Raw genomic sequence first — 22,610 nt, forward strand, 5'->3', positions numbered from 1 at the left:
TATCAAATCTCTTCCGTTTGCGCGTCACATTTTCCATGCTCGTAAAACGACCGCGCGGAAGAGGAGAGAAAAAGGCGCGGAGGAACGCTGGCCGGAGAGAAATCGAACGTTGGAAAGGAGGAGGAGGGAAGGAAGCAGGGAATGAAGTTGAAACACCGGAGTGATAGCCAAATCGAGAAACACGGACACGCTCGTTTTACACGGATCTCGAGCCTCCTACGGCGCGCGTGTGTCTTTTACTACACAGATTTGCGGTGTTAAATCCGCGACCGCCTTGTTTAGTCACCGCGTTCCGTTCGATTCTCCCGATCATAAAACGATCTACAGCGTTCCTTCCTTTATCTTGAATTATTCTCGAAACCTGAAGAAGAATTCCTCCACCTGGAAATCAGAGGAGAAAAGGAAAACTCGTATCGGAGGAGGAAAATTCAAACGATTGAGATACGAAAAAATTGGGGTCTGGATTAGAAAAGACGGAGAGAAGGCTGAAATGAAAAAGGGAAAGAAGCGGAGAAAGGGAGAGCACGGGAAGAAAGAGAGAGGGAGATAGGTGGGTAGTGGCGAAAGAAAAAGAGAGGGAGAATGGTCGCGTGGCCGTGCGTGGCCCCAAATAGGGCATCAGGTGGTTGCACGACGCCCGCGAGAAAAAGATCGTTTGCGCGTGCGCAGAGGCGCGTGTGCCTCTGGTAACCGGGCGCACGCACGCATGTACGCGCGTACCAGAATGGCACGCGCGCGCTCTTACAGGTGGTCGCGAGCGGGCGCACACAGGAAATTGCTCCTTCGCCGTTGAAACCGTCGGCCCCCGGAACTTTGCGCGGCCGCACCGTTCACCCGGATTAAATTCTGCCTCGCAACGATATCGGCCCGTTCTCAAACGGACTCGACACGTGCGCGCACACCCTTGCATCCACAATAATCTCTCTCTCTCTCTTTCTCTATCTCTCACCTGTTGCACGTCTGTTTCCCGAATCGCTTCGTTTACCCTCTACGTTCCAATTCTAATCTAAAATAGACGGTAACTCGCGAGGGCATTGAAATTTCGAAAGGATGTACAGCGTTCGTACGATTCGTCGGCTGGCACGAATTTGGTTCGCTATTCCGAAAAGATTTCTCCTAGAAACAGATTGCAATTTGAATACACGATTTTGCTGTTAATTAGGAGCAAGTGGTTAGGTTCGACGATACGTCAGACAATTATACAGTAGCAATTAATTACCAATTATGGTACATGGACCAACACGCGTTAGCACGTGGATTTATTTTGCAACGACGTAGAGTGTAGAATTATCGTGGAGTTAGAAAATAATCTTTGGGAAGCTCCATCCCCGTGCGGACGCACTTGGATCGATAAACGTTTGGCGAGAAGGGACACCAAGCGGTAGCCTCAAGCTCTCGAACGTTAAACCGACGCCTGTCACCCATACAGAGAACGAAAGAGAGGCGTCGATACGCCGGCGCCGTTCGCGTCACCAGCCACGAGCTTACGCAGGCAGAGGAACGAGGGGTGGTGGACCTGTATTCGCTAGATTATCCGCTAGAGATCGGAATAGTTGACGACAAACTTTCCCTTAACCTCAAACGATACAGCTCCTCCTTTGAAAACAAACGAACTATCTGTAACATTTCACTAATATTCCACCTGTCAAACATTCCAATATCGTTCCAAATTGAAAACGTTCAATTCAAAAACCAACGAAACTAGACAAATTTAAAAAACACCTAAAAAACAAAATCTCTTCCTCTTTTCGTCCCCTAAAAAGCGCGCATTCAAACGGTCGGTCGCGCGCGCTGCGTCTACGTCACGCGTGTCTACGTCACTGGAGAACCGAGCGGCGGCGGTGGTGGGGATAGGCGGCAGAGAGGGAGGGGCGCGAGGAGAAGGTAGGAACGCGTGAAGGGCGACGGGGTGGGGGTAGAGATGCCTGCGAGCAGTGGCTCGCAGTGACGACGTGGTGACCGTGTGGTGGGGATAGCGGCGCGTGTGTACGTCGGCACACACGTTCACCGATGTATACGCGTGGCACACACAGGCGCGCGTTGATAGGGGACCGCAGAGCGGGGATTGGCTGGCGGTCGACTCGCCGCTTCCAAATATGGGACAGTCTCCGCGGTCCATTCATAAAACTACGGGGCGCGCCGTCGCTCGGCTCAGTTCGTGCGCGACCCCCACGCATCGCGCGTCCTCCGACAATCCCAGCGCGCGATCTGCTGCTGCCTCGGATTCTCACACACGCACACGCAAAACCCGCGCAGAGGTACCGCATACCTACCTCTACACACAAGTGGCGCACACGACGAACCGCGAACCGGAGAGCGAGAGACAGAAAGAGAGATAGAGAGAGAGATATACGGAGATATATATATATATATATAGAGAGAGAGAGAGAGGGAGGAAAAGAGAGACAGAGAAAGAAGTTGGTGTAGGAGGAGGTGGACGAAGTGGCGGAGGTGGCGTTGAAGAGAAAGAAAGGGACAGAGGACACACGGAACGACAAATAGGCGCGCGGTCGCGCGCTCTTCTCTACATCCACGCGACGATACACTCTCTCGCGAGAGATCGTCGTCGCGTAACAACAAGATTCTCTCAGGTGGTGGTGAAGGAAGAAGCAGCGAGATCGTTCGATAAATATTCTCGAAGGCCACATCGTGCTTTCATCCCTTCGCGCCGCGATAGTCTCGCGCGCGTCCTACGTTCGTCCGTGGCGCGTGCGCGCGAGGCAAACGAACAGTAGAGGCAATCACACACAGTGTCCCTGCTGTGGTCAGACCGGCCGGCGGCCGTTCCGGATCGGGAAGATTACGACTGAACACGACGATTCAAAGAGAGAGAGAGATTTTTAGTTATATAGATACTCGGTGAGATTGGATATTCTTCGAGTATCCACGCATATACATAGACTTACATACACACACAGATAGAGACACTACTTACATAGAGAGAGAGAGAGAGAGAGAGAGAGAGAGAGAGAGAGAGAGAGAGAGAGAGAGAGACGTACATAGATCGTTAGGTGGTGGTTGTGGTGGTGGTGGTGGTATATAATATAATAGTGTGCTTTTGTGGTTGGTGGTGGTTGTGTGCGCGCGCGGTGGTGTATTAAAAGAGAGGGATCTAGAAGGGAGAAGAGAGAGGGAAAGAAAAGGAAGGACGGAGAGGCACGGCGATCGAGACACGGTTTTTGCCGCCCGGCGTCCGCTCCCTCGTTTATGTGGATACACCTCGCTGAGAACGAGGAGAGACTCGGCGCGTGCCGCCGCGCGACGGATAAAAAAGGGGGAGCGCGTGCTACGTCCGCTTGACTACTAACCCAGTGACTCGAGCCTGTACGTATTACACTTTGGACGAGAGGGAAGGAGGGAGACAACTCTGATAACAACAGACCGATCTCTCTTTTACCTTTTGACACCGACTCTCGTTCCGTAACCACGCGTCGTCCTTTCTCGCAACCCCTATTCGAGAGAGAGAGAGAGAGAGAGAGAGAGAGAGATCAGAAACGCGGGGGGAAGGAAACGATCAAGATTGAACAATTCCACGTAAAAATAAGAAAGAACCCCTCTCGCGCGTGTGTAGAGCTTTAGAAAGCGGGAGAGAGAAAGAGGCTTAACTGTGTGACGGGGAGAGACCGAGGAAGGACATCATTTTAACCATAATAATAGCGTTGAACGATACAACCGCAGGCGAGGACACGCAGTGCGGTACAAGCGAGGAGGTAGCCGCTGCTAACCAAGGAGGCGATCAGCTCCAGAGGATGACGATGGACGGCATGGAAGTGGTGGGCTCGCAGCCCCACGCGGCCACCAGCCCGTTTCTTCTCTCACCACCACCCCTTGGACATCATCATCACCATCATCCCCATGCAACCTTCAATCTACAAACGGTGCAGCTCAGTTTCGACGCGTGTCTACCGTACAACGCGGCGACATCATCCAATTCGATCGTCTGCGGCGTCGGTGGTACGTCGACGCCGGCCGCTACCACCTGCACCGCATCCACGAGTTGCAACAACAAGGCGATACCGACACTCTCGTTGGCCACTTGCGCGCCGTTGCAAGCCCAACATCAGAACAGCAACGATTCCACCGATCATCATGTCAGGCAGCAGCAACAGCAGCAGCAACAACAACAGCAGCAACAGCAACATCAACAACATCATCATCATCATCACCATCATCATCAAAGATTGGACGACCATCAACACCACCGGCACGTCGAAGCTTCTTCGCCGGCCAGTGACTCTACCGATGGAAAGAGGCGTCTACAGGCTGGTAACGAGGAGAAGGACTGCTCGAGGGAGTGCAGGGACGATCTCCAGGAGCCAAACGAGAAGGATAAACCAGGTGACCTAAACACGCCGGTTACCACCAGCAGCGATTTACCGTCCTTCTTCGGCCCCTCCGCGCTCGTCGAGCCACCTCCTATTTCAGGTACCTACAAATCAACAGTCCTTTAACAAATTGCTCATCGACGATCGAAAAAAAATGAAAAAACATCTCTTCTTTGTCCTATTACGATAATCGTCGAATCGTTTTGGAATCATCTTTCGTACCATACAGATCCTGTCAGATATACTTATATTACACGTCTCGACGAGAATACACTCCTCCGTCCTCCCCACGCCCACCTCAAAAAGAAACAAAATCTTCTTCGCTATTCCACGTTTTTTTTTTTCTTTCTTTTCTTACGCGAGCAATATAATATACCCACAGAGGCGGCAGATTCTACTACAACAGACTTTGATCGAAACTCCTTCGATATGACCTTGCACTTGCTGCGTTTCACGAACGCGTCTCGAACTTTCGCTTTCTGCATATCCGCCAAGCTCCTGCTGCTGCTGCTACCCTCGTGGCTGCGTCGAGCACCCCTTTCGAAAATCCGCCCTCCAGAGCGACGGATGATCGAAAGGTGGATCGTCCAAGTGCATGAGGTTTGCCGTTGTAGGGTGACGTATGTACCCGGTTGGCTCGCGAAAGGCGGCTAATATCGAACCTGTGCTCGCACTAGCCGCGGATCAATACTCGGAGCGACCCCGACATTCAGAAACCCTCCTCCGCGTCCCTGCATCACCTCCGCCTCCGCCTCCGCCTCCAACCTCCCACCACCCCTTGCCAGTTCATTCATACTTCCAACAGAGTCCAGCCCCCACCTCGTTCATCCGGACCGATACAACCACCCTTCGTGTCACGCCGGTAGTGTCGTCTCTTCCGCGACTTTCTCGGCCAGCCGATCTAAACGCGTGTTCTTCTCCTCTCCTCATCATCGTCCACGTTTTACTATCCAACCCCTTTCGTCCCTTTCTCCATTCGTTTCCTTCCGTTTCACGCGAAATCTCCTTCCGAGAATTCCTCGCGTACATACATATTTACTCGCTTGTTTGGACTCGATGATACGGAACAGATGGTTGTAATGCCCCAACGATGGCCGCCACGCGTTTCACTCACTTCTGGGAGCCGGTGGACTTGTTTTTCGGTAGGAAGTAACGAGATATTGTATACGCGGAAAGGAAGTAACGGAACAGGGCAGGATGCAGACGACAGATAGAGAGCCAGTTAAGGTGCCCTCGACGCACATGAGATAAACCTCGTATCCCCGTATCAACGCGGTCCTTCCTGTCGATTCGATGCACGCGTTCGTACACTTGCTCGAGTTCAAAGCCTGTCTCTATTATAGATAGAAAAGATTCTCAGACTGATCGAGACCGTTGATGGATGATTTGTAGGCAGCCTGGCAGGTGAGGACCTATCCCTGGAAGAGGCGACAGCAGAGGACGATGAAACGGCCACCTCAACCAGGGATCACCGGCACCATCATCACCAGGATTCACAGGACACGACGCCTGGCGCTCCTCCATCCACTAGTCCGCCGCGTCATCATCAAACCCAAGAGGACGCTGATCGTTGCAACGTTCTGCAAGGCGGAGTGATCCTCTACTCTCCCCATTCGACGTCCTCGGTGTCTTCTGTACCAGCCTCCAGTGTGAACATCTGCAACGTTCCAACGTTAACGTATCGCGGTGTATTCACCACCACCTGTACCCAATCCTCACCTCTGAACACCCTCCAGAATCAACAGCAACAACCTCAGCAGCAGCAGCAACAGCAACAACAGTCGGCTAACCAAGAACTCTGGGGTCCGTTAGCCTCTCCAACCCTGACCTTGACAGGTCAACCGTTCCTCCACCCCAGTCTACACTCAGCCCCGTACGGCGGCGAGACCGTCGAACTTCTGCCCGTCGAATCGAAGCCACCCCCGCCACCAGGTTACCATGACACGCCGACTACCACCCCGGCAACGTGGCTGACTGCGCACGAGGACCCTTACGACCCGAATCTCCTGTCCCATCATCACCCACATCACCATCATCAAGAGACCACGTTGAAACAGGAACCTACAGGGACAAGTGGCTATGGACCGACGGTTCAACAACAGCAGCAGCAACAACAACAACAACCACAACCCAGCCAACAGCAGCAGCAGCAACAACAACAACAACAACAACAACAACAACCACCGTCGGCAGGTACAACTGGTGTACAGCTAGCTGAATACAATCCAAGCACGTCTAAGGGACATGAAATCCTGTCGCAAGTTTACCAGCAGAGCGCTCTACCGCTCAGGCTGGTCCCGGTGAAGCCACGGAAATACCCGAATCGACCGAGTAAAACGCCTGTTCACGAACGACCGTACGCTTGCCCCGTAGACGGCTGCGACCGCAGGTTCTCGCGTAGCGACGAGCTCACGCGACACATTCGCATCCATACCGGCCAGAAACCGTTCCAGTGTCGCATCTGTATGCGCTCGTTCTCCAGGAGCGATCATCTAACCACCCATGTGAGGACGCACACCGGCGAGAAGCCGTTCTGTTGCGATCAGTGCGGCAGGAAATTTGCGAGAAGCGACGAGAAGAAGAGACACGCGAAGGTACATCTGAAGCAGAGGTTGAAGCGAGAAGCGACGCACGCCTCGGCGAGGAATCATCCACAGAGTCATGCTTCTCCGCCCTGCAATCAGTAGAAAAGTGAGAGGTTGTTCTAGAAATTTGCAGTGTTCGCGAAAGAGAGAAAAAAGAAGAGAAAAGAAATGCATACGGCGATTCACGCGTGGATCGTGTGTAAAACAGCGTCGATTTCCACGCGCATTCCTTCGACCTTGCCAATCATGCTAGCACACCGTCGCAGATTTGAAGCATCGTCAGGCGACGGGCAAACGACGGAGACCTTTAGGCGGAACTGAAACACACACAGACTGCCGTCACCGACTGATCCGTCATCGATCGTCGCCTTTTGGCACGCTAAACGGACAATGAGTGCGGCTTGATGACCATGGGCGAAAAAGATGGCATTTCACGATGGTGGAACGACGCGTGATATGGTCCGAAGTATGTCGGACAAGTAGTACGTAAGGAACTAATCGCGTAGGATTCTCGCGAAATCCTCTGTAAATAGGTGAAAAAAAAAAGAAAACAAATATGTTGACTTTTTTTCAATCGGCAATTCCGGGTGTCGTTTGTCCGACGATCTCTTTCTCACGATCCTCTGTTCTGCCCTCGTCAAAGGGGACGATCGTACAACGTGACCGAAATTCAATCTAACAAATTTTTATTCCGTATACATATTCGATATTATTGTACCGGCACCTGCTGTCTCGCCACACCCTGTACACTTCGAGCTCTCTTTTTCAAGCTTTTTTTCGCTTCATCGAGAGTCTGTTTTGCCCGCGGTGAGACGAGATGAAGACAGTCTCTGTGCTGTAGTCGTTGCATTTAGCTCGCAGGAGAATGAGCACGAGCGAAAATTCTAGCTCTGCAGAGGGTACTGTTAGGTTGTTTCCTCGAACGAACGAAACGGTTAGTATCAGTCCTCGTACCTTTTTACCGGCAAACGTAAGACAGAGAGAGAGAGAGAGAGAGAGTGAGAGAGAGAGAGAGAGAGAGACGTGGAGAATATTGGATGCGAGCGACGCGCCGCCGTTCAGAGGAGATCGCGTTATTTACGAGCGTTCACGTTTTATGCCCTTGTTTGCGATCGGGAACGAGATGCAGATGTGAAAATCGGCGTTAACCGCGCGTAGATACGCGTACATCGAAATATTTCACGGTGTCGCGAAATATACTGCAACCATGTTCCACGAACGCGAACCACCAGTAGAATCGATACCGCCCGCAGCTTCCGGGAATCAAGGAGGAATTTGCCGAACGAGAGAGAGAGAGAGAGAGAGAGAGCGAAGAGACGCGTCGTCTCTCGATCGCATGCAAACGGCCGCGTAAAATAAAAATGCTCGTACTCGCGCCCCGCTTCTTGAAACGATCAAAGTGCAAACTATGCCTCTACTTCGTGATTGAGAAACCGACCGAATGGTTATTCGACCTTCTTCTTTTTTGTTTTATTATGTGGGAAAATAGTGCAATCTCGATATCGCCGTTCGATTCTCTCTCTCTCCCCCCCCCCCCCTCTCTTTACGAGTCGACGGTCATCGACGAGTATTTTCTATAAATATTTTTATAAAAAATTACACAGCACTCGACGATGCTCAAAAAAAAAAAATCAAACGAAAGAAAGTGTTCGATATGTCGCAATCGATATCGCTGGCCGACGAGAGAGAAAGAGAAGTTATACACGGTGAAGTCGTTTCAAAAAGCTCTAATAGAAGTCGGACGATCGACGGATACGTATACATACACACTATTTTGCGTCCTCGAACCTCGTGTCTTTCAAATCATACAATCGATTAATCGCTTCTTATCATCCTCTACCTCTCGCAACACATTATTCACTCGTTCCTACAGCCACGTTTCGTGCTCCGGACACGCTAAATCTCGGACATTTCTTCTTCCCTCCTCCTCTTGCCACCCTGTCACTTTATTAATTCCCTCCTTCACGCTGAGTCCACCACTCTCGTAGCTTTCCTTTCTCAGCTTCTCGAATCAAACTTAATCCCATAGAACGTTCCCGATTAAGTAACCTCGATCAACCAACCCCTCTTTTCATCACCGCCAGCAAACCCCACGCGTTAAAGTTAAATTGTAATTAGCCGCGTATATCATCGTTGTTGAACCGGGAGTCTTTCCTTTGTAAATATGTATATAACGTGTTATACATATGTACACATAGGTTTACGTTTAATCGAACGTGCAGAGAGACAGAGAGTGAGAGAGAAAGAGTGAGAGAGTGAGAGTGAGAGAGAAAGGAAGAGAGAACCCCGTAAAATCTTTCACTTTCCTCCTTTTAATCTTGCCGCCCTACTTTCCCTCCTCTCCTCTCGTCCTACCCCTTCCTCCTCCTCTCCATTGCGAGTCGTTTTACCTGTATAAATATGAGTTTAGCGACGATTAATATTATGTATATGTTTCTCTATTTATTAACAAGAAAAAAAAACATCTCTATATATATACATGCATACATATATGTGTAAACGTATGTATATGTGTATATGAAAAGAGGCGTTAGCTTAAAACGGATCCAAGCGTTCTCTTGTGCGCTCTGTACCTACCGACGATGGTTGCACCGACGCGTGTGTGCGATATTATCCGCTATTGTTCTAGATAGGTCGGAAAATATGTAGGCAGAGGAGCGTGTGTATACGCGCGCACGCGCGTCCCCCTGGAATAAAAACACACAGAGAGAGAGATTACGCGTATATGTGTGAGTATGTGTGTGAGTGCGTGTGTATGTATGAATGTGCGGGAGAGTACGAGCGAGAGAAAAAAAGAAACAATTGAGAGAAACGAAGAGATGAGAAGAGAGAGAGAGAAAAAAGGAATATAGAAAGGACACTTTTTTTACGAACGATATTACGCTATAGTTGGATGATACATTCTGTGTATAACTATTATACATACGGTGCTCCGAGTGCAATGCACGAGAAGAAGAATCTCTCGACTACCTGTATATTTGTGTTGTAATCATCGTTGCCGTTTAATCTGGCCGGTTCCCTACGACGATTATTAACAAAAATACAAAGTTAACATTGAACAACCATGTCTTGTTCTTTCTTACACTCTATACATATACATATGTTACAATTAGATTAGAAACATCTCGAATGTTACGTACCGTTAAAGTTTCCCTCCGTCCTACCGGCTTCATAACCTTTAAAACGCGGACACTCGGAGTTTAAAGCCGAAAGCTCGTTTCATTTTCGACGTTCCAAGCTTCTCAATACGGTTCACTGAAAGCTATCGGCGTACGCGATCTGAAAGGTATAACCTATAAATCGTTCGAAATGCATATTTATAATATGTTCACGATCATAATGGTGTGCAATAGTGTCGTTTGTCACGTCGAACGATTTCTCGAGTGTCATTACTCCGCCATTATTCTTTTTTTTCTCCCCCCTCCCCGCACGTTTTACACGTTCAGCGTCAGACACATTCATCGACCGCAGACATCTTTATCGATCATCGACAATTACCGAATAGGGCATCGACGATCAAGGATGTCGATACAGCGAACCGCATCCTACGCGACCGAACTATTGTTCCACGGGTGGTGTGTGTTTAAAAGGCAGCCACCGAGATTAATAAGGACCGGTCCGTTGCACGAGAGTCGCCACTCTCGATGCAACACGGTCTCCCCGTTGTGCCGCCGTTTTCTATGCAACCTTTCACCGTAAACACGCGGTTGGCGCCTAAACGCAACGCCAAACGGACTTTCCGACCGTCGCTTATCGCGATTTTTCCCCCCTGTCCGCGATACGAATCGCGAACAACCGTCAATTAGTATCGGTCGCGCGTGCCGGTTTTTTCGTTCCTTGAGGCCCCCGACCAAGTCAAACGCTCCCCCCTCGCTTATTGCCAACGGAGTTCTTTATCGGTCGGCCATTAATCGAAACCAATTTAGCTTTATTCGATTCGCCGCTGAATTTCATCTAACGACCAACCGCCACGAAAAAGCTTACTACGAAGAATGCCACCTTTCCAACGTGATAATGCTCGAAAGTGAAACTAATCGATACGTACATACATCAACGATGTATCGATTCTTCTCGTCTGCTAGTCCTACAACATGGCGACTAGGTAAAAATTTCTGAATTTAGAATAAAACAGAAATTGTTTCGAGGTTAGGTAAATCGTTGGGATAAAAAGTTTGTCTCGCTGGTTGCCCCGGGCAACGGATACTTCTCCAAAAAAGGTCATCGTCCATATGATTCAGCGTAGAAGACATGAGAAACGACACGTTGATTCGAGCTACCGGTTACGACGAAACGATCGTTTCCGTAATCGACTAATTAACGGAAAACGACGGTCCACTCGGGCGCGGAACCATAGGTTTCTCCGTCTATCTACCGGAGGCAGGCAGCGCAGCGTCTCGACGCTTGAGACGAGGGTCCACGTCATCGATTCTTCGCGCTCGGACGAACAGTTTTGGCCGGCTCGCTGGCTCTCGCGTGTGGGGAACGTGCAATGGCCACTACATAGGTGTGTATGCACACCTATATAGGAGAGACAGTGCAAGAAGTGGGCAGGAGTGAGGCTGTGAGAGCACGTCTATAAATAGGACCAAGATCGAGATGAGGCCTCCTCTGCACTTCGTGATACCTTCTCTCCTTTTCTCTCTAACATTCACTGTCCTACTCTCTTCCACTCTTCCTCTTCCATGCGTTCTTTTTCTTAGCCCACCTCTATCCTTGTCTCACCGTGTCTTCAGTTCTACGTCCATCTCATTTTCCTCATTCGCCGTCCCTTTTTCGCTCCTTTGTTTTGCTCTCTTTACCGATGCTTCCGTCCTCGTCCGGTAGAGCTGTTTCCCGCTTTCTCTTTCGGTCCTTCCTTCTCTCCCTCTCTCTCTTACCGTCCACCGACAGATCGTCGATTCTCTTTCTTCGTCGCGTCTCTGTCTCTCACTCCGCGTCCCTAATCTCTTCTCTCCTTCTTCGTCTTCTCTCCCTCTCGTGGATATCCCTCCCACTAACGACTGACAAGCACGACGACGCGGGCTCCTCTCACGACACATAAGGATCGCGTATACGCTGGCGCGCGTGCAACCGAGCAAAAAAATGTCGTAAAATATAGTTCCTCCGTGGATATGCAAGCTCCGGGCCAGGCCCTCGAAGAAGAAAAATGCACGTTGGGTCGCGCGACCGGCCGCTCTTCGAACATCGAATGATGGGATGAGTCAGGTAACGTCGGTGAGCCGTAGGTGTTGCTGAAATTTGATTCCCCGCCGCGTCGCTGTAGCGACGCGACTTCCGATCATGCGCGCGCTTCATCCCTCTTACCACTCGCCGCGGCAACTTCCGACTTCCTACTTTTATCAAACAAATTTCTACTTTTTTTTCTCACATTCCACTTATACACGCCGATCAGTATTCCACTATTTCTTTAACGAAACGTCAATGTACTGTTTTTATTTTCATCTAATAGCCGACGGTACGCAGCTACGTTCAGGATTTCACTCGATCGATCTTAACCTGAAAAATCGATTAATATCGTAATGACAAAGATGGCGTCTCGGCGTGACGTAGTAGACATTTGGCGGGACGTGATATGCAACAACAGTGAATGTATATTAAGGTTGAGAAAAGTGAAACGGTAAATTGGATTAGAAATAGTGGATTATACATTGGTAGGTGAAATATTTTCGTGTGAACGATATTCGTCTTGGTTTTTAGGTTAAACAAGTGGAACTAGGAAAACTAGAAAACACGGAAACGACGTAGGACGGAAAAGTTTTGCAGGAAACGAAGTTCTTCGGTCAGCATCGAGGAAAGAGAACGAAGGAACGCGATCACCGAGAAAGTCAGCGCATTTATCTGGTTTTTTTCGAATTTCCAGGCCAGTGTTCAGGTTCCCTCCCGGACGAGTGGCGCATCGACGCGGCAAAACGAGCATTCCGCTTTCATTCGCGCCGCGCAGCGATACCCGGTGTGTCGCATCGATCTTATAAACCAGCATCAAGCGGAGAGCAGCCGAATGAACCGAGCCGAGCCAGCCAGCCAGCCGGCCGGCCAGCCAGCCAGCCACACCCCGACGCGATTAAACCTGTTGCTGCTTTGCTCGTGGCTCGACTCCATAGACACGTACACGTAGGTGTCTGGCCTGAGAGTATATGCGGGGATCACTCGGAAACTTTTCTGACTCGGCTACGGATGCCAGAGAAGACGCGTCGCTATCTCTTACGAGCTTCCGGTGAACAGATTCCGCGGAATGATCGTATGGATATGAAAAGGGTTGGAGATCGATGAAGAAGAGGAGAAGAAAGATGTTTCGTTGAGATGAACGATCGATTATAATACCGATACACGAAGTTATCAAATTCTTCTGCTGCTACCCTTTCTTTTGAAAACGTAATAAAGCATTTTACTTCTCGCTATTTTGTTACAATCGATATACCATGTAACATATATTATAGACAAAATTTGATCCTTACATTTTAAGACTCTAGTAACTTATATTTAGAGTGTAAAGTTCAAAGTGGAGTCTGTAATTTCTTTGCTACTTTATTTCAATTCTATATTCTCATCTGAATAATCGTTTGATTGAAAGGTAAAGTCTCCAGTTCGACCTGTACTAGAAGGTTAATGAATGAGGAAAGTGAAAAAAAAAAAGAAGAAGCTGTACAGACGTCTACGTGTGTATCGTGTGTCCTCAAGAGAGGCGTGATTTTAAAAAGCTCAAGAAGGTACAGCCCCTTTTCGCGCTGCGCCACCGCCAACCCACCCCCAATCTTGCCGCTTACCTTTAACTTACGCTTTTTGCCACTCTTACGTTATCCAGCAAAATCGATGCAGGAACGGTATATAACGAGCCGGCTAGGTCTTGAATTTCGCGTCTCCGGTAACGCTGTGACGCAATTCGGTAAGCCGCGCGCGCGGGGATGAAGTGACCTGGCTAGGTGGGCTGCCGTTCGAATGATGAAAATTAGGTGGTAGCTTTCCTGTAATAGGAGCGATATAATCGAACCGTTTAATTCCATATACCACGTATTTAGAAATCGAGCAGAGTTGCTCGTTTAAAATAAGCCAACTTAAACTATCCTTTATGATCAAATCTCAAACGAACATACTTCTCGCTGTATATTAAAAACGTCTATATTCGTCGAGTAACATTTTTACCACCGTCGTATTTCACGTTACAGCCTGTGAAACGAGGACATCGCGGCGATCCCGCCGGTATATATTCATGGAGAGCAAAAGCATGGAAAACACAGAGGAAAAGAACCGGAAAAGATCCTTGGATCGGGTCGCGCGTACGATCAACATCCAAAGAGAAGTCCTCGCTAGGGGTTAGGGTCACGTCAACGTAAAAGCAAGGTAGAGCACCGTGGAAGTGGCGTATGCAGTGCCTGGTTGGTGGTGGGGAAGGGGAGGAAAAGGTGGCGCGAGGGAGCGAGGAGGGTTCATTGAGGAACGGCACGTGCAGAGGATAGAGCGCGACCGCGAGGTGGAAGGAACAGTCACGGCAGGGGGTAGAAGCCGGGGAGCCAGAGGGGCAACAACAGGGTTGCCAGGCGACCGTCAGCCGGCGGGTTGCCCCTGGCGACTGATTGCGTCACTGCAGCGCCGTATGACGTCACGCGACGCCACTGCCCTTGACCGCTCGAGTCCGGGGAGAGCGTCCTGACGACCCTCTTCTCCCTCTTTCCTCCTCGCACCCTCTCCGCTGCCATCCTACCCCACCACAGTGACTCGCGGCTCTGACGCCGTCGTAATCCGGAGGGGTAAAGTTATCTGTGAACGAGCGAGCAAACATCTGCACCGTACGTATACGCGTCCGCAGGTTCGCCGCGTTTTCCACCCCTCGCGAGTCTCACCGGAGGGTTGCAAACACGCTACGAAAATAGTCGGTTCGTACGTTCGTACGTGGATATTTTAGGAATTACGTTTTTACCAGGCTTCTCTCTCTCTCTCTCTCTCTCTCTCTCTCTCTCTCTCTCTCCATTCGTACGGAGCGCGGCGAGCAAGGAGAGTACGATGATAATGAGATTAGCTATATAGAGATACGAACGTATAGCTGGTTGATGGAAGGAGAATCGTTACATTGTTTCGACGAGTTGGTTGCTTTTACTACTTTTAGGCTTAAGTGCATTAACGTCAATGGGATTCTTTCGATCCCTTCCATTCTTGCTTGTTCGATTTTTGATGTATGTAACACCTGCTAGGCGCGCGCGCGAGCGCGGAATACGTGAACCGAAGAAGTGTCCGTGTCAAGGGAGAGATTGAAAATTTATCGCGATTAGTCTTGTCGATTATTTATGTCCGATAAAATCGAAGCACTCGAATAGTTGTATCAGCGAACAATCAGTCGACTCAGTCTTCCCGTTTGCCGAACATTATGGCCCGTTTCACCGGCTCAATAAATAATATCGAGAAAAATGCGTCGCACCACGGTCCGACGTGTTACGAGTTAATACCGAATGCTTTACATTTCATTAAAATATTTTATGGCCCCGCAATGCTCCTATTGGGAGGGAACAGGATTGTGATTTCGTGGGCGGGAAAATGTGTACGCGCGTAACTTGTCGTTTCATGCGCACCGGTCAATGAGAGGCGAAAAAAAAACAGTGCAATTACTATCTGACTTTCTACCATTTACGTCACGAGTGCATCTCATGAAAGAAAACGAACGTGAATGCATGGTTAAGTCGATGCTCTTTAAACAATGTAAATAAATACAAATTTTTGTGGGACATTTGCGAGTATAAATACGGGACTTCTTTTTACTGTAAGCTTTATTAATGTCACGTGGACTCCATGATGATACGTGATCAGCAACTTTTGCAGAATTTATCACTTTGATATTGTAAAAGAGTGTCTGCTTAAAAAAAGCACGGTTAAAGGGAGTTTTGAACACCCTGCTGCATTTTGCACAGGCATTCATAACGTATCAGGTTATTTCTACATGTGTGGGCGTGTATGTATGTCTACCGAACCTAGCCAGCTGACATCTGTTCATTCACTTTGCTCATCCATTCATAAAATGCAGTAACGCGACGCGCATGCGTGCGCGCGCCTTCATTTCTCTCTACTTTTGCAATTTTATGCCTTACCGATGGTAGAAACAGTTGTTTCGATCATTGGAGAATTGCTTTCGTTCATTTTTTACCCATCAATTTTATCAGAATGCACATTTATCGGTGAAAAGTCGACTTTTTTCGATTAATCTTCATCGAGAAGTTCATTCATACACCAATAGATAGCATAACTATACATTTCTAATATTGGTAATCGTAATATATAAAAAATATTTTTTTTTTTTATTAAATTCTATTCTAAAAAAAAATGAAGTTCGCGTTCAATTTTAATACTTATCTGCTCCCATAGTAAATTGTGTATAACTCAGACGATACTTTTTAATCAACATATGATTAAGAATCAGGACACTCTGAATTATCAGTGGTTGATAGAAAGTTTCCCTTTTACAAAAGTTAAAATAACAAACATTTATTTGCAATTAATATTGTGATTAATTTATGAAGTTTTTCACTTCTATTGATGCATCCAGATGCAAATTGTTACAATGTATTGAATATGAAAAACTGTGTTTATCGAATCCATCGTTGCAACAGATAGTAAACTTATAGGAGCTGTTTAAAATTCATTTTAAATAAACATATTTATAATATAATGTACAATCATCGAACATAATGAGAAAAATATTTGATATTATGCAAATAGAATTTGGTAACATATTTTTTTAATTATATCAGTTGTGCGTATATTCGAGTTTATCGCGTGTCGTTATGTGCTATTGCATCGATAAGTGGCGCATGAAATAGACACGTAGTCCGTTGTTATGTTAGTAAGGTTAAGTTTGTTAAGATGTTCGTAGTAATGTTTTTCACACGAACGTGAATACTGACATGCAAACGCAGAGAATGAAATTATTTGGTTTCATCTTCGTACTCGTTTTACTAAATATTAACATATCGAATGGCATTGGTGGAGGTTAGTACAGTTGTTAAGATAGGTTAAGGTTACATATAAATATACTATTTGATAACTATTTGCAATTTAACATTTGTTAGGACATTCGTTCACTTATAAAACGATCACATCCTTCGTCGATACAAGTATTGGTTCAGATGTATTTTTTGAAATTATATATCCACCAGAATTGGAGTATACATACAAATTAAGACCTGCTAAAGATTTTGGTGCACCTTTCGTAAGTGTATCGAATAAAATATCATTATCGATAAATATATTCTGAGTAGGCGTATTAATTTTATTCGTTATATGCACATTTTTCAGAATGCAAGCTTTTTGGAGGAAGGAATTCCTTTAGTTCCAACTGATCCTCCTCATGGTTGCCAGATAGCCAAAAATGCCAAAGAATTAAAAGGCAGAATTGCATTGGTTGAAAGAGGGGACTGTAGTTTCTTTGCTAAAAGTATAATGGCAGAAGAAGCTGGGGCAAAAGCTGTAATTATAGCAGATTACCACGCATCTTCTCTTGAAGAATCAATAATCAGTCCAATATGGACTGACCATTACTATGTAGATATGATACGCGACGATACTATCTCGCCGTCAAAGACAGTAAACATTCCCGCTGGATTTTTACTCGGTAAGAACGGCAAAATGATCCGACAAACTCTAAAACGTTTGAATCAACCGTTTGCCTTAATCAATATCCCCGTGAACTTAACTTATACTTCTTTCGATAAATTGCATCAACCACCGTGGCTGTTTTGGTGATCATTACTAGAATATTTCATTGATTTTTCAAGTGATGTGACAAATATGTTGACTCGCAAAGATTGTTATAATTCTAATGTCGTTATTAAGGAATATGATATTAAGGAGTAATTGCATAAACAATTTATTTCTCGTTATAGTGGTAAAAAATTAGGAAATGTAGATTTTTTTAGATTGTCTTCTCTTAAATTACTAGATATTTTGAGTTTCCCTCTCTAGCCACTCAAGTGCCTGAGCATTTTCTGGCCCTTGTAACAGAGGTTTCAAAGTATTCAAACATCTTGCATGATAATTATTCAAATATTCGATCTGAAACAAATTACAATTAATTATTTTCAAATAATCAAAATATCAGAAAGACAAATCGAATATATATATATATGTATATACCTCATGGTCTGTTAATAAGGAAACATTCAGTAGCTTAGTTTGTATAGGCACCAATGTAACAGTTTCAAAAGTAAGAAAACTACGATTCTTGTGATTATAGGGTGTGTTTGCCTTTACTATTAATTCTATATTTTCCAGTCTAACGCCAAACTCATCATCCTCGTAGTACCCTGGTTCTAATGATTTTACCGATTATATTAATATTACTAGTAAAATATGTAAATGCAATCAAAAGGAATTGTTTTATCATATACCATTCGAAAGAAACATGCCCGGTTGTAAACCTGGATCGTCAGGATATGGCCTCCAGGAAATACCGATAGGTCCTTCGTGAACATTCAGATACGAACCAACCCCATGTCCCGTACCGTGAAGATAATTAAGACTGTAATTGTACATTTAATATAAATAAATAGTATTTTCCATTTTATAAACAAAATGAATGTATGTACCCAACACTCCATAAATTTTCCCGAGCAAGTGTGTCGAGATAATTTCCTTGTATCATTAGAGGGAAAACAGTCGACGAAAGCCGACACTGACCCTTGAATACCCTCGTAAAACATTCACGCTCGAAAATCTTTGGTTCACCGAAGTGTAATGTCCTTGTAACATCTGTGGTACCATCTTGATACTGTGCACCAGAATCACAAAGATAAAGTTCTTTGTCTGTAATTGGTACATCGGTCTTTGGTGTTGGTAGATAATGGATTATTGCTCCATGTGGTCCAACCGAAGATATTGTAGGAAAACTGAGTCCAATGAAATGTTCCTGCTCCCTTTCGGACAATATACATTGTGACTAACCATTATTACATCCAAATTTTTTAATTTTTACGTGCAAATTCTCTTACTGCCTAAATTTTTCAAGTTGAGTCGCTCCAGATATCTCTGTGATAGTTTCCTTTTTATTCGTAATCTGATCTTCCAACCAAGCGAAATATTTTACGAGTGCGACTGAGTCACGTACATGCGCCGCTTTCATTCCTTCGATTTCAACGTTATTTTTAATCGCTTTCATGCCACTTATTGGCGTAATAGCAGTATGTTTCTTTGCTTCGTCGCAATCAGTGTGTAAAGCATAACTAGAACCATTGCTTATCCATATTTTATCATTACCTGTACATGAACTTGCAATTTGCTTCAAAAAGGTATGAATATTCTCATATGAATGGTAAGTTGCATTTATCTCTTCACTGATCAGCTGCTGCTGAGCCTTCTGGTCAAGTCTATTCTTATCAATGAATAAATGTAAATCATCTAATGTAAGAATGACATATGCAAAAAAAACAGGATTATAAGGTATATCTGATCCTCTTAAATTTAGAATATATGCTACTTCATCTAAAGCTGTTATTACAAGTGCTTTTGCTTCATTCTTCATCATTACCTTCCTGCATAATTTTACTTTTTTTCCTGCACTACATCCAGAAAACTGCATTGGTTGAGGTAAAACAACATTAGCTGTAGGAGCAGGTTGCTCATCACCCCAAACTTTGTCAATTAAATTCTCCTCAAGAGGCACTAAGCAATGACCAGCAGCAGTTAAATTTGTATGTAATACTGCCCATTCTGTGTAACTCATTAAATTAGAATCTGCACCAACAGTTGATTGAGGAGGTAAATTAGCCACCAACCATGCAGCTCTAGTTGGGGTGTCCAATAAACCTTCCCTCATCAAAGTCCATGCCTCTGGTGGAGCAAATTCTTCCATAGCTTGCATGTAATATCTTCCATCTGTCCAGAGCAAAGCTTTATTTGGTGTAATAATTGCAGTACCAAAAGAACCACTGAAATTACTTATGAAACGTATCCTCTTATCACGTTCTCTCAAATATTCTGATTGATGGGCATCATTTGAGCTTACAATCAAAGCCTGAATACCTTTTTCTGTAGTACGACCTACTTGAACATTTTCCATTAATTCTCGAAGTTTAGTTAATTTAATTGCACCACTGCTTTCTGCCATATTGATGCTTTTATTATGAGCTTTCCACTAATTTTGTGATGTACTAAAATGAAAAAAGTTACCTAATTTAAGAAATTATAAATATTCTAAGTTTATTTATTTAATTCCATACAATTAATAATAAAATTTCAATTTAACGCACTTACAAATATATGTACTGTGCAAAGCTGGAAAAACAGTCCAGCAGAACTGCACAAGAACAAGACGTATACTTCACTTGCACCGTCCGAATCTCCTGTCACGCGGTGCTATTTGATCCTATTCGTCGATGTATCGCGTCGGCCAATAATGACAATACGTGTGCCCTATTTCTACGATTGTGTTGGAGAAGGTGGGCTTATGGGGATATAACCCAATCAGACCTGCATTCCTTCCGCTGGACTTCTCTCCAGCACTACAGAGCAGCGATGCCAGAATTGTGGGTTGTGGACCCCCCACTATGACCTACGTGCGTTACGCTACGGCGTAGCGGTAGCTCTGGCCGTAGCGAAGAATGATATTCTGTAAAATATTTCATTTCAATGCGCATTTTTTATAAACAATTGAAATTACTTCTGTAAAACTCTCAAACCTCTATATGCGAAACGGCCGCTACGATTTTACGTCACGTGGTGACATAGATAATTGGCGGAAAGAACCGAACAGGCTTCGCACACGGCCAGAGCTACCGCTACGCTTGTGTGAGAGCACGAGGACGGTATAGTGGGAGACGGCGGTAGGTCATAGTGGGGGGTCCACGGCCCACAATTCTGGCATCACTGGTGAGCACTCGTTCGTGTTTCAAGCATGTGTAGGATGGTACGACTACAGAGTACTACACGCGACGCATGTTAAGCACTTTGCCTTGTATATTCTGAATTGTAATAACGTCCTGTCTTATCGCAATAAGATAACGTTATCAAACATTTTACAAAAATATCGGATAATTAAATTCCTACTCTTTATCGATAATATCAAATATAGATTTATTTTCATATACTGATATTTCAAGTTTGAGTTGTATGACGTCTTAGGTATCGACTATTGCTTTTCACAAGGTTAGAAAATAACACAATCTCAGCCACATTCAGTAAAATAGAAATAAATTTATTCAAGTAATCTGTGTCGTTTCCATAATTTTTTAAATATTATTTTTAACGTAATGACAGTTATTATTCTTATATTTTAAGATAAAACCGCATATTATCGGAATTTGTTTGGTGCGGTTATCATCGAAAGAATAATTGATGTTTGCGCTTTACAAAATAAAATTTTCTCTGTTGTCAGTATGTAATTTAACAAATAAAAGATGAAGTAATTTATTAATATTTATTACAGCATGTACTAAAATATTAAGTTACAGTTTAAATATGTATAAAAAACATGTGATCAGTATATAGTAACCAAAAATAGTGATTACTAAAGATAAAACTATATTATTTAATTGAAAAATATAATACTACAATGTAAGTACATGTATACATGTACATACAAGTGGCTGTTGCAATTTACCACAGAATCTTTATCTTTTTCAGCATGTTAAGTCTTACAAGATATTGTACCTCAACAATAACAAGAAATAGTACAATAAGACTTCTACCCATTAAAAATAATTTATACACATGTACTTCAAAACCAATACTCTCAAATACAGCTCTTACATTTGTGAAAAGAAATTCACTTTATTTGTATAAGGTACTACATATTAACATTGTACATTCAATATACAAAACAATGTTACAACTTTAAGTAATCTTATGCAATATTCTTATAGGATTTAATTAAGAAGGGTAGTGCTATAGCTTTAGGTTTTGCGTCAAAATCTGTTCAGAAATCAGATAAAGTTGTGGGCAAATGGCTGTTAACTTGCAGTGGCATGGTTTTTGTAGCTGTAATTCTAGGTATAGTTCTTTATTTACTTTTTTATTACTGTGCTTGTATTGTGATAAAAGTTGTAGTGGACAAAACTTATGGCAAATAAGCCTAACAATAGTCAAATAAATTACTAACACAATCATACTATTTATTGCTAGAATTAAGTTCTTATAAAGCATGATATTATAAATAAAGAATATTGAAAGGAATATCAGAAATTTCTTGTCCTTCCCGATATATTTAGGAGGTGTAACAAGACTTACAGAGTCTGGTTTATCAATGGTTACTTGGAAATTACTTGGTGAAAAAATGCCTAGCACTGAAAGTCAGTGGCAAATAGAATTTGAACGTTATAAGCAGTTCCCTGAATATAAAATGTAAGAGTTTGTAACATGAAATGATTCTATGATTTGAAAAGCATTTTTTCATATAAATCTGTTTGTAGCACTAATCATGATATGACATTGGAAGATTTTAAACGCATTTGGTGGATGGAGTATTTGCACAGAATGTGGGGACGTTTGATAGGTGCTGTGTTCATTGTTCCAGCAACTTATTTTTGGGCAAAGGGTATGTTAAAACCAGGAATGAAAATGAGAGTAGCTATTTTGGGCTCGTTAATTGGATTACAAGGACTTATGGGTTGGTATATGGTTAAGTCTGGTTTAGAAGATCGTTTTGTGGAACAATCAGACGTACCCCGCGTCTCGCAATATCGTTTAGCTGCGCATTTAGGGATGGCATTTATTATATATACAGGAT

The 22,610-nt window shown here is 44.7% G+C and overlaps 4 protein-coding genes across 6 annotated transcripts in view; 3 read left to right on the forward strand and 1 right to left on the reverse strand.

The window, feature by feature from the left end:
- LOC108573910 (zinc finger protein sens-like) overlaps positions 1-7,239 on the forward strand; it is a 24,771-nt gene extending 17,532 nt beyond the window's left edge. Inside the window, exons 2-3 of one of the 2 annotated variants that reach the window (XM_017936404.1) lie at positions 3,679-4,425; positions 5,718-7,239. In XM_017936404.1, the coding sequence (XP_017791893.1) occupies positions 3,679-4,425; positions 5,718-7,012 (2,042 nt within the window). In that variant the 3' untranslated portion in view covers positions 7,013-7,239. The remainder of the gene's footprint in view (positions 1-3,678; positions 4,426-5,717) is intronic. The other variant, XM_017936405.1, reaches the window with a different exon arrangement.
- Positions 7,240-16,797: 9,558 nt separating this feature from the next.
- On the forward strand, positions 16,798-17,635 carry LOC108573894 (PRADC1-like protein). Its single transcript, XM_017936379.1, has 3 exons — positions 16,798-16,882; positions 16,963-17,102; positions 17,189-17,635. Exons 1-3 carry the CDS (start codon positions 16,798-16,800, stop codon positions 17,633-17,635), a joined length of 672 nt encoding a protein of 223 aa, XP_017791868.1.
- Positions 17,636-17,817: 182 nt separating this feature from the next.
- LOC108573863 (xaa-Pro aminopeptidase 1) lies at positions 17,818-20,576 on the reverse strand. Of its 2 annotated transcripts, XM_017936345.1 has the most exons (8): positions 20,566-20,576; positions 20,141-20,495; positions 19,145-20,037; positions 18,880-19,012; positions 18,478-18,804; positions 18,280-18,410; positions 18,026-18,201; positions 17,818-17,944 (listed from the first exon to the last, which is right to left on the reverse strand). In XM_017936345.1, exons 3-8 carry the CDS (start codon positions 19,992-19,994, stop codon positions 17,828-17,830), a joined length of 1,734 nt encoding a protein of 577 aa, XP_017791834.1. In that variant the 5' UTR covers positions 19,995-20,037; positions 20,141-20,495; positions 20,566-20,576; the 3' UTR covers positions 17,818-17,827. The 2 variants fall into 2 exon arrangements, with proteins under 2 accessions (XP_017791834.1, XP_017791833.1); XM_017936344.1 differs by having other exon boundaries at positions 18,880-20,037.
- A 933-nt stretch (positions 20,577-21,509) lies between these two features.
- The window catches only part of LOC108573893 (cytochrome c oxidase assembly protein COX15 homolog), a 1,712-nt gene continuing 611 nt past the window's right edge, over positions 21,510-22,610 (forward strand). Inside the window, exons 1-4 of the mRNA XM_017936378.1 lie at positions 21,510-21,668; positions 21,748-21,874; positions 22,093-22,225; positions 22,294-22,604. Of these exons, the coding sequence (XP_017791867.1) occupies positions 21,510-21,668; positions 21,748-21,874; positions 22,093-22,225; positions 22,294-22,604 (730 nt within the window). The remainder of the gene's footprint in view (positions 21,669-21,747; positions 21,875-22,092; positions 22,226-22,293; positions 22,605-22,610) is intronic.

This window comes from Habropoda laboriosa, unplaced genomic scaffold (assembly GCF_001263275.1).
Source record: "Habropoda laboriosa isolate 0110345459 unplaced genomic scaffold, ASM126327v1 scaffold111, whole genome shotgun sequence".
NCBI lineage: Eukaryota > Metazoa > Arthropoda > Insecta > Hymenoptera > Apidae > Habropoda > Habropoda laboriosa.

Excerpts from the sequence above, each read along its gene's own strand:
- LOC108573894 (XM_017936379.1), top strand. The coding sequence starts at position 16,798 with ATGCAAACGCAGAGAATGAAATTATTTGGTTTCATCTTCGTACTCGTT. Across the intron at positions 16,883-16,962 it reads ATCGAATGGCATTGGTGGAG|GACATTCGTTCACTTATAAA; the intron begins GTTAGTACAGTT and ends AACATTTGTTAG. Across the intron at positions 17,103-17,188 it reads AAGATTTTGGTGCACCTTTC|AATGCAAGCTTTTTGGAGGA; the intron begins GTAAGTGTATCG and ends CACATTTTTCAG.
- LOC108573863 (XM_017936344.1), bottom strand. The coding sequence starts at position 19,994 with ATGGCAGAAAGCAGTGGTGCAATTAAATTAACTAAACTTCGAGAATTA. Across the intron at positions 18,805-18,879 it reads CAACTTGAAAAATTTAGGCA|GGAGCAGGAACATTTCATTG; the intron begins GTAAGAGAATTT and ends ATTGTCCGAAAG. Across the intron at positions 18,202-18,279 it reads GGGCATGTTTCTTTCGAATG|AACCAGGGTACTACGAGGAT; the intron begins GTATATGATAAA and ends TAAAATCATTAG.